Source organism: Odontomachus brunneus, unplaced genomic scaffold (assembly GCF_010583005.1).
Source record: "Odontomachus brunneus isolate Ranch 3 - 2012 unplaced genomic scaffold, Obru_v1 Obru_scaffold_012, whole genome shotgun sequence".
NCBI lineage: Eukaryota > Metazoa > Arthropoda > Insecta > Hymenoptera > Formicidae > Odontomachus > Odontomachus brunneus.
This window is the reverse complement of record NW_022639462.1, coordinates 1,316,258-1,327,860: the sequence shown is the minus strand read 5'-3', so window position 1 is coordinate 1,327,860 and position 11,603 is coordinate 1,316,258. Positions and strand designations below refer to the sequence as shown.

Sequence of the window (11,603 nt, the reverse complement as noted above, 5' to 3'; positions counted from 1 at the left end):
TGCAGCTACACTCAACGATTGATCTAAATCCTAATCCCATTTCTCTAGTTTTACTGAAACGAACTTCTTTTTTACATTTTTTGCACACCAGTATTTCAGTATTTAATTTAGAAAAAATCGATAGAAAGCTAATAATGCAATAGCTTTGCAACACATCCACTTGTACGTTATGATCAGTAGACTCTCGTAGTTTTCTTGCCGATGTACTTCATTTTCACTTGAATATCGATTCCCTCGGAATTGTCGTTTCTTTGTTTTATGTCCAGGTCGAATATCACTAAATTTAGAAGTTTTCTTTCCGTGGAACATTTTGAGACGCACGTTATTCAACTCACGCTATGCACGACAAAGAACAAGGTTCGAGCAGTTCTAATGGCTTTCTATCTGCTCCTAAACTATATAATGTATAGAAGGTGACAGGAAGATTTTCTCTGGACCAATAGAAATTTTGAGTAAAGTATAACCGACATCTGCCGGTTCTCTCGGAATAGTGACCTGAATAGCATTTACAAGTTCTGCTGCGCTGCTAGGTGCTTGGAGAATCCGTACGTCCTATTTGAGCTCATAGCTCCGTTAATATTGCGAATTTTTAAAAATCCTTTTACAGAGATATTCTACACATATGTAGGAATAAAAATAAGTAAAAAAAAAATCGATTTTTTGAAGCCGACGAATGTAAAAGCCCCCTTAAAGAAAGTTTTGATTGCTCTATACGGCACTTCGAAACATTTGCAGCGCCAAGTGGATCATATCTTTAATCGATATAAATGACGGAATTTCTCTGTGAATCATTTGCGGTATTTAGCAAGAAAGTCTCTCTATAACGCCTATCTAGATTAAAACCAGATATTTTTTTATAAAAATTGACTATAGAAGACAAAAAAACTAGCGGCGAAAGACAAACAAATGTATAATTCCTGATACCAACCTGAATTTTCTTAAATTTTCAGATTGCTAGAATGCGGCTGGTTTATAAATTCTACAACGCAATAGGAGCTAAGTTAGCAAAGTAGGTTCAATTCTAATGATGCAATTTACTCCTACTTTGACTCTGATGATGCCTGAGATTTCTCTTTTCACTTTCTTCAGCGTAAAAATAGGTGTTGAATGAAATAGTGAGACTGAAAGTGGAAAGTAAAAATTTTGACTCGGGTATGTCAAAACTTTACAAGAAAGAAATATAATTTCAACGTTAATTTTTACTACAATATATTCCCTCCGTGCATTCATGTGGTGTGCTTGTGTCGGTTATAATTTCCCTCTCGTGGCATTTATAATAATCCCTCGTGAAATATGATACACGCTCGTTTTTCGAACACGAATGCGTGTAAGCGAGAAAAATTTCTCAAACATCTACCTATCCGATCGTTTCGCGCATTATATAATTTTACTAACGCACCGTGCGAGGATTCGCGCAGTCAAGGGTTAACGATGCGGAGACGTCGGCGACCGACGCGCGGCGATGTCAGGAAACGGCGCGCACGAAAGAGGTTGAAAGGGAGAAAGAAGGAGACGCGGAGGAGACGCGAAGAAACGTATTATACATACTGCGACTTTGTGTGTGCAGCACCGTCGGATAAAAATATTCCCGCACGAAAATAGAACCGGACACACTCCCGTACAGCCCACCCAACACCCGCAATTCCTGGGCCATAGTTGGCCTTAGTCGATCGAGTTTCACGCCTTGAGACGCCTATGTATCGGCTGTCATTGCTGTTACTTCGGGATAAGATACTCGACGCGAAGCCAGAGCTTTGGATCTTGCTCGGCGGAGATTTTAAAGGATCGATACAGAAATATCCGGAGTTCTAAAAGTGGAATCCTCGAACTGTAAAGTCCTAATTTTGCTATTCCAAGTATCCAAGTTGCGCGAGTCTGTCGTACAGTCGCCTAGACCATCACGAAGTTCAAGCTCGTAAGCTAGTGTCGTAAGCGTTCGAGGAATGGAAGTTTCTGGGACTTCGCAGTTGCAAAAAGATCGAACTTTTAATGGTCTCGCGGTATGAGAAGAATATTGTGCGTAGATGTGCGATAAAAGACAAGGGCGACGTAGGGCGTAGTTGGATTAATTGTCGGCGTGTGTGTGCGGGAGACAGCTTCGTTTTCATTGAAGACCAGTTATAGAATGATGCAGGCGAGCGCGTAACTACAATTTATTTTTTGGTTATTTTTAGCGGTTGGCGTAGCGCCACTATTTTCGGTTCTCTCAAATTTCTCACTCCATATTTAGGATTATGGCTGATGGCATCGCGCCGCGCTATGCCTTTATGATCGCTGAAGCGCATGTCGTCGTGCGCGCACATGTAAAAGTGCTTTCACGTTCGGGATGTCAGTCGCGCTGAAAAGATCGTCCACGATCGGCGGTTTTTCGCGAGGAAAATCGCAGATCCAACGTGGCTGCGAGGCCTCATTTCGCAATATTACAATCGCGATGGACAAAGGTCGAAAGTCGCACTCACGATTTTGACGATCGTTATGTTGCCTCGTCTCGCGTTCCTCCCGACGTGTCACGTCGAACCCCCGAATTTCACACATTCGCAGGCAACAAGTGGACGATTCGGAGCGAGCGTTTGTTCCGCGGGAAAGCATGTGCTCTCGCGCTCTATTGGCAGAGGCGCAACTAGGTTAAAAACGGAAAGTCAGACGCGATGCTCGAGAATGTGTCAAGGTGATGCAACGGCCGAGGAAAAACTCTTTGGAGAAGATCCTCGCCGGAGTATTCTCGAGAACCCGCCGTCGCGTCGTCACGCGTAATCGCGCCGCGCCGATCGATTCCGCTATGTATTACGGCATACCGCGACAGGCCGTGATCCACTGGCCCGATTATGAAGCCGCTATGGATCCGTACTAATGCGTAAACCGAAGCAGCGCAAGCTGCGCGGCGATGGCGTCCCACGTGGAGTCGTCAGGTGATCTACCGTAGAAAGATCGTTCGGGAAGGCGTTCGGTCGGAAACATCACGCGGAACGTTAATCGTGCAGGAATGGCTGACAAACCGATCCCAAAAGAGAGACCCAGACAGTCTCTACCAAAAGATACCTTGCAGACGTCCCTAAAAGACATCCTGCTTCTTTAGACGTTCATTTCTTTTATCTTTGAGGCATCTTTTGTACAGACCCCGTAATGGAACACTCGCGGTTCCATCCCTAATCTCGAATAGCCTCGCGACAGGTCTCCTCCGAAAAGCGAAATCTGATTTTTAATAAAATTTGTTCTCATTGCGAGATTGTGTCACTATGTTTTAATAGTTTATAATAGCACTATACAACCTGTGCGTGAACTCTAATTGTCCTTAGGTTAATGTTTTGATATACTCAAGAAGAGTTTTTTAGTTATATTATTTCGGAATCGTTAGTTCGTTCTATCTCACACCCGGCAGCGTGCGCACTCTCGATTACCTGTAACGGGAAAATTGCTTTCCGGCAACATGAACGTATTGTTCTCGACGAATCCACCTTCTGAGAGAAGACTGCGGGTTCGGCGACCGACCGGCGACGTTCCTACGTGGCTCAGGCGATCCTTGCGCGCGATCGATCTCCCGTTTCCGAAGCGGATGACACGGCGATCATCGTCCGCCGTGGAGCACGAGCTGTCGCACAAATCCGCGCGCAAGCCCCGATCAATCACTTTCGCCCGATTGATGCTGCGCGTCCGATGTCTCGCGGCCGCCCACGCGATCTCTCGTGTCGGAATATCGAGAGTCACTCCGATCACGGCTGATCGCGGATGCGGAGCAAGGAGGAGGGCGAGAGACACTGGGCACGTGGTTGGGTTTCCCCGTGGATGAGAGACGGGTAACTGGATCAATTGTGCGAGGGAGGTGGAATGAGACGCGGTAAATAGATGACGAAGAAGGGAGAGAAAGAGAGGAAGAGGGGAAAAGAAAAAGAAAAAAATGGGAGCGACAGAGCGGAGCGACGCGTTTTGAGGTACTTTTGGCACTGTTACGAGCGAGAGTGGACAAGCGACAACCCCGACGGAGCGACGTCTCCACCTCCGCCGAGGGACGGGAGAAACGGCGACGACGACGACGACAACGACGACAACGACCAGCCCTCCGCGGGCCAAGAAGAGCGAGAGCGGAGGCGCGGGCGTATATTCTCGATTTGGGCGGATGGAAATCTGAGATTGCTCCATATCGGGCTGTGCGCCGCGGCCACGGAGGTGCTCTGTAATAGCAGAGCTCGACTTCTTCCCTCTCTTTCCCGCGCTCACTCTCTTCTTCCTTCCCTTCTTCTACTTACTTCTTCTTCTTCTCCCTCTTTCGTATTCCTTCACCCGTCCCGTTCCCACTCGGGTGAGTGCGTATGCGCGCGTGTGTGCGACTAATTCCTATCTTTCTCGCTCTATTTTCGCTTTCTCTCTCTCTCTCTCTTTGGCGCGCGCGCGCGCGCGCACTCTTCCTCTCTCTCTTCCCTCTCCCTCTCGATCCGCCGGCTCTCAGTGTATGATGCGACCAACGAGGGTATATTTAACCCCGCGAACCACCAACGAGAAATCGAGCCGCGCGCAAGCCACTTCGCGTACTTGGTCCTCTTCTTATTCCCCGGCTCGGCGCTCATGACACCACGACTATTGCCGCAAAACGCGAGTCGGGCTTTCCCCGCCGTTTGACATTTATTTTTCCGCACGCGACCGATGAATGAGCGTCTTATGTGGCGCGAAAAGGAGAAACTCGGCGAGTCGAGCCAGTTCAATGAAACGGGCCAGGCTTCAATCGCGGCGTCTGGAAGATGACGGCCTTCCCGGAGTCCGCGCGAACAGGGCCGTTGAGTATCGTTAAACCGGTGACACAGCGCGAATCTAAGGTTCGCGCGGAAGCGCAATCGTGTGAATGGCGCGACGACGCGTAATCACGGCGAGACGTCAAGCATTTTTCGAAGTGCGTCGCTGTCGCACAGGTTCATTCGACAGGCTCTTCTTAACGGGACTGAAATAAACGACTCCATTAAACCAACGCGAATACGGATCCGGAGAAAATCGTTCTGAGAGGCAGCGCGATATCAAGTACATCGAATACATCGAGTCTCTCTCCCTCTCCTTCGTCGTGCGTGCATTCCGGATAACAGTCGGCGACGGGCCGATGCACGGACGAGTACCAACATCCACGTAGCCGGTCGCACACCAGCCGGCCGATAAGTGCGCTAACGAAGAGACAGCGTAATCCGGCATAACGCGCTATCTCTCGGGTTAATGAGCCTTGAAGGCTCCTCCGCCGACGGAGGAGCAAGGAGAGAGAGAGAGAGAGAGAGAGAGAGAGAGAGAGGGACTTCGGGTTTCCCACAGTGGCACACCGGATGACATGTAATACCCACAGGATTGCTTCGCGCGCTCGAGTCTCCTGGCTCGCCGTCCATCTCGTAATGTGCGCAATTTATTGCGCGCCTCCATTGCACAAAGTGGCGAGCGCATTTCGGCCGCACTCGCGCCGGATAATAATGCCGTGCGCAACAAACCGGGCCGACGTAACGCCGCGCCCGAGAAAGAGCGCGCTGAATCGGGATTAAGCGGGCCCGAGAGCGTCTGTGCGCGAACGTAATTAATGAGATTATTAAAAATCGAGCGAGAAGTTAATACGAGGCTATTCGCACTTTCTCGAGGCTGTTTACACCTCGGCCGGCGCTCTTACGCATTCAAGAATGCCTCCGGAATTGCCATCGCTTCGCGAGACAAACAGCCGCGCTCAAGTCGACGAGTTTAAGTCACGCGAGCAGCTTATTTGCGCGAGCTGTCCGAAATCCGTATCATTCCGTGGCAGAAATCGCAAGAGTTGCTTCGCAACGGATACGAGATCCTGCACCTGAAGGTACGAATGTAAAATCGTCTAGGAACACTTATACGGGGAGGGGCGTTTCGCCTTTCCAACGTTAATAAGTGCCGTAAAAGCGGCGCGTATTGTCAGCGCGGCTCGATCGCCGGGATTAAACGTCGTTCTGCGAACGCGCCGGATAAATCGTATACCTGGCAGAGCGCGGAGTTGAAAGTAGTTGTTGACATATCGCTGCCAGGTATTGGGACACGACGTGCAAGTAGGCGGGGTGGTTTAACCTATACGGGATATATAATATACGCCTCCACGAGAGACCGACGTCGGAGAGACGACAGCCGCATAAAATATCAACGCATCGTTCGCGCGCGCGGTCCACGAGAACCGTAATGGCGCACACAATAGATGAGATCTTTTCGTCGGCGCCGGCCGTTTTTTGTTTGTCATTTATCATGTGAGGTAAAAGTAACAATGCTCGGACGCTAATAGCACTGGCACCTAACTCTGGGCATTGTTATTGTTTTGGTTCTCAAATGAACACGAAGTATGTTTGTTCTCAACGCGGAATATATATTCGTACAGCACGAATGTCCAAAATACATCTCAGACGTTCCAGGGACGTGTGATATCTCTGGGACGTCTCTAGGATGTATTTTGGACATTTGCGCTGTATAAGTATGTTCTCCGAATATACATTAACAGTTCAAGTATTCGTACTTATAAAGATCAAAACAACAAAAATGTCCGCAGTTAGATACCAGTGTTATCGGTGCCCGGATATCAGTACAGTGGATTGCAAAACGGCTTAGACACAATAAAATTGGGAATTTGCCAAACTGTCAACATTGAGAATCTTATTACCGATAGACTCTGAGGCAATACCAATATAATTAATATAATTAAGAAAGAGCTAAATAAGAAATAATAGTTAATAATATAATTAATGTGCAAACCCGTCACACACAGTAATAACCCCCAATTTTGAGTTTGGCGAGCTCCCATACCTTATTGTGTCCAACCTGCAACTTCACTCGACAAAAAGGTGTGCGAATCGACTTGCAAAGCCGACTATATCACGAACGTAAGAGAGTTCGTAATTTGTGAGGTGAGTTTTGGAACTCCCTGTATCCAATGGAAGAATTCGTCATCCAATGGAGGAATGCTATCACTGGAGACAAGAAGGGACGAGTTCACAAGTTCACCCGAAAAATTACGGGCAACCTCTCTGACCGCACGCGCCTCTTATAGCGTGGCGGTGTAATTATCGACGGTGTAAGTGGCGATTACGTGTGTTACGCAATGCGACCCAGATTAGGTTCGAACACACGCAGACAGCCGTGTCCCGGACGACGCGCGAGCGGAAGTTCGCTTGGACGACGCTGACGAAACCGCCGGGCGCGCGTGGGTGACAATTTTGGTGCTGAGAATTAGTTACCATAGACGTGGAGAGCGAGCTTAAAATCACCGAGGTTGCCGAGAGCCACGGCGAAATCGAAGGCCGCCCCACGCACCACCGGACGGGTGCAAAAGCGCGAAGCGTGACGAAGGCTCGTCGTTCTCGCGTGTATCTCGGGAATACATAATGGGCCGATTAATCCTCGATGCTTGATCGCATGCAAATGCGAGCCCTGCCCGTGCGGAGCCGACGGCAAAATCAACAACACGACGCTCCGCGGCGCACACACGGCCCAGAGCGATTTAATTATCAGCGCTCGGCCAAGGTTGAAAGAGGGAATTGGCTCTTGTCAGATCAAAACCCGCGATCTCACCGAACCCTCTCGGGGTAAGGGGAGGGGAAACCCCCCACACGTGTCCGGTATTTTAGCGCTCGGTGCGTGCAGCATTCGCCGATAATCCACTCTGCACACTGAGAGAAAAGACTGGTAACTATAACAAACTGCATTTAGTTACAGAAATTCATTGAATCCTTAGTAACTAATACTAAATATGATAATAATTACCAAATATTTAATAGATCGGGAGTGTGACGTAATTGCATTCACAGTAACATCAATTAAATAATTTAGTAATAGTTACTTAATGTTAAATATTTAATATGAAATATATTACAGTTATGAGCAGATATTTGATAATTGTTATGAAATTGTTATATCCCATGTAATAAAAAATTCAGTAGGTACGAGTTCTATTTTGTTATCAGTATAAGTATGTTTTGTTGCAGCACAACGAAAAATTCATTCATTTGTAGCTATTACATCGTTTCAATATCTATTATTACAGATGGTTGGTTGAACCTACCAAAAATTTCGTAACTACTACAAAATCGCTTATTTTGCTCAACTATTCAATAAGTTTTATTTATCAAATATATTCTGGAAGCAAATAAATTTTACTTCTGTCAAATAAATAATTTATTTTACATAATTAAATTAATTAATAAGTATTGCCATAGCTTTGGCCCGCTATATTTACGTCTACCATTTAGTAATAGTAACTAAATTTTGATAATATTTACTAAATTCTTCTCTCAGTGCACGGAGGAAATAGCAAAAGTCACGTTATAATTATGTTTTATTTTACAAGGTTCTTTGTAAAGTCGAATTATATCGAAATTGTAGTATACAAAGAAATAGTAAAGAAATGGTAAATCTGACGATCCACCTCGTGCGTACGATGTAAAACACATTCATTATTACACATTGTAATTACAATTTTGTACACAGAGAGAATGATTTATTGAATCAAATAAATGTTTCTTTGGAATAGTCCAAACAAATTATTTGGTTGATACAACAAAAATATTTCTTTGGAACTAAGCCGCAAATAAATATTTTTGTTGCTTCAAATAAAATTTTGTTCGATCAATCGAAAAATTCGTTTGGACTATTCCAAAGAAGCGTTTGTTTGATCCAACCAAATCGTTCTCTCTGCGTTCTGCGATTTACTGCAATTTTTAAACAATAATATATAGTAATGTCGGCCATAATTCTGCATGGTACAAGATTACTAAAATTTTATTGTAATTTTTACTGCAATTTTACTGCAATTTACTGCGATTATTAAACAAATATATAGTATAATTTTACATGGTGCAAGATTATCGAAAATTTGTCGTAATCTTTGCTGCGATATTTTCTCCGCTTGTAGAGATATATCCCAAATCTCATATACTTTGAATTTCAAATAGACGGTGCAACATTGTTGCGCTTTTATGGGGTCGTTAATCGTCGCCGTTAGCCTCGTGATAGACGATAAATAATTTCGCGCCGCAATTCGGTCACGCGGCGTAGATCGTGTCGGACACCTGCGAGTCGCTTCTCGACGGAGCGTTCTTCGCTTTCGAAATGTGACGCGAAGTAATGTGATTCAGCTAAAAGCGAGGATTAGCGCACTCCTCGTGTAGCACCTGGAGAGGAGAAAACAAGAAAGGTCTCTGGAGGAGGAACGAGACGGGCCACCTTATGGTTAGTCCAATTGGATCGCCCACGCGATCCGAAAGAAATGTATAAAGCCGCCTGCTAAGCTGCCGTTAAATGGCCCGTCTTTTCCTCACAAATTATCCGGCACACGTCGCCTTTAATTTGGCAGTGACGCAACTCGCGAGCGTTTCTCATCGAGCAAGGTTTGCGCGACGCTCTCATTCTCCAGCATCTCCGTTCGCGCGGCTGCTTTTCGCTGAGGATACAAAACTCATAAACAGGCGGTCGTATTCGCGAGGAAGAAGACAAACCGAAGGTAAGTGCGACGACTTTCCTCGACATTTTCGCCGAGGAAAGCAGTTACCTAATCGGTCGCGTGCAAGCGAATAAAAGCACATCCGCCGGAGTCTCGAGTACACTTTGTGTAAATTAGAATTTTCTACGAGGCCCGGCGATCGTTTCGCAACAGCACCTGCGCGGTGCAACCAGCGCGAATAACAAATGAGCGGAAGAAATTCTCCCGGCGCGGCGAATAAAACGCACCTACCACTACGCAACCAGCATGCATTCATAATCGTGAACGTCGTCTCGAGAATGTGGCGCCTTTGGCCGCGGTACATTTACCTAGTTTGCGGAGACGCGGAGTGGCTGCAGAAAAATTGTTAATTGAAGCGAATTGCCGGATCCCCGGCGCCGATAAAATCTCGCCCGGAGAAATAATCACAAGAAGCGGTTCGGCAAAACGCGAATCGCGCGCGCGCACACACACACACACACACACACACACAGACAGACATGTCGCGCCCGTCGATCGCCTCTCTGGAACTTTGATTGGCCGATCGCGAGGGTCGACCAGTCGTAAAACTTTTCTCAGCCAGTACGTACGAATGCGAAATGTCACGCTTTGGCGCAATGGAGAACGTTTGCTCGTTCTCGACTAGAAATTTATCCCATACTCCTGATCAGCTCGATCCCAATCAGTTATCTGGTTTGTGTATGTGATGGTAAATCACGGATCCTGATAAGTCTTATAACGCAGTCATGTGTTGTCACAAGTTACGTGACAATCAGGACCTTATTAACCGGATCTTACGATCCGAGAAGCTATTACAGTGGCGCAGAGATTTCACGTCTCTTTTACTAATCTATTCTTTGATATATGAAAGGTGTACGAAAAAAGTTCCAGTTCAAAGACTGTAAAAAAGAGAGTAAAATCCTGGACTCCGGATAAGGATTATTAATAATCAGGATCAGTTTTGGTATAATTGCAACAGATCCATTACAATTAATGATGTGTTGCAGTATCTTTGGATCTTTGCGATCAGTGTATCGCGTTCTTCGTGCAAAAGGCTATTTATCTATGATTATATCTATGACTAGCAACAATCCGGTACATCGTGGCTCGATTCAGCATAGATGAATGTTTTGTTTTCTGGCAGCTGGATTAGGATTTTATCAACAATTAAGACCCGATAGCATCATCTTGTACAAACCGGCTGACTGATTAGCATCAACTTGATCGAATAGAAATCTAATCGGATTATATTACCCGCCTATCTTAATACCGTTATCGCCGTCGTTACACCGTCCCAATGTTGCGGCAAACGCTAACACGTATGTGAAAATTCTGTCTCGTTGCGCGCGTTGTTACGAAAAGCACAATTTTCATCGGCTAAAATGAAGTCCCGCTATGTAGACACCGACCGACATATCTCAGCTGCACGACATTTCAGTTTTCTTTACCTTCGCGTTTAAAAAACCATCCTATGTGCAAGCCCTCCCCCCTCCTTCCCCCGACCTGCACCATGCCGTGTTTTAATCGCCTGCGTAATCGCGTTCGCAGGTAACGGACGGTGATCGCGATTGGCAGTTGTGCCGATGTGAAAATTCTCCCACTCGACGACTCGGTGCCCTCCTCTCTTCGGTTTCCTCGCGTGCGACGATCTCCCTCCTGCGTGGCGACCTGCACCGATCGCTCGAGATCGTGCAAAACCCTCCTCCGATTGCCATATCCGCTAATTCGAGAGAAAATATGGCAGTACGGATCGTTAGCCGGTTCGATCATGGCTACCGCGTTCTGCCCGCGATGTAACCGATAGCGATCTCAATCGATCGCGCCCGCGGCGCGAGGGGGAGGGGTCTCGATTTAATGAATTTCCGCGGCGGACAAAAGGTCCCGGCGGGGAACGCGCGTTCAATTAAAATGTCGGCCCCCGTGGATAATTGTCCGAGTAATTAGTCGATTATCGGCGGCCGCGCATCGGCCGCGCCTCGGTTAACCGAGCCGTTACAATATTACAGCCGCAAGCACGCGCTAGATTTTATATTTAGGATGGCACACCATGTAACCCTAGAACTACTGAATTAGGTTAGAACGAAAATATCCACACACACCCACGCCGATGACGCTCTCTCTCTCTCTCTCTCTCTCTCTCTCTCTCTCTCTCTCTCTCTCT

The 11,603-nt window shown here is 46.6% G+C and overlaps 1 protein-coding gene across 2 annotated transcripts in view; it reads right to left on the bottom strand.

The window, feature by feature from the left end:
* The window catches only part of LOC116840849, a 35,173-nt gene that overhangs the window by 5,555 nt on the left and 18,015 nt on the right, over positions 1-11,603 (bottom strand). The window contains exon 1 of one of the 2 annotated variants that reach the window (XM_032808117.1): positions 3,399-4,098. The exons of the other annotated variant lie outside the window; for it this stretch is intronic. Coding sequence (XP_032664008.1) covers positions 3,399-3,429 — 31 coding nt within the window. The 5' untranslated portion in view covers positions 3,430-4,098. Of the gene's footprint in view, positions 1-3,398; positions 4,099-11,603 lie in introns of those variants that run through there. 2 annotated transcript variants of the gene reach the window in all.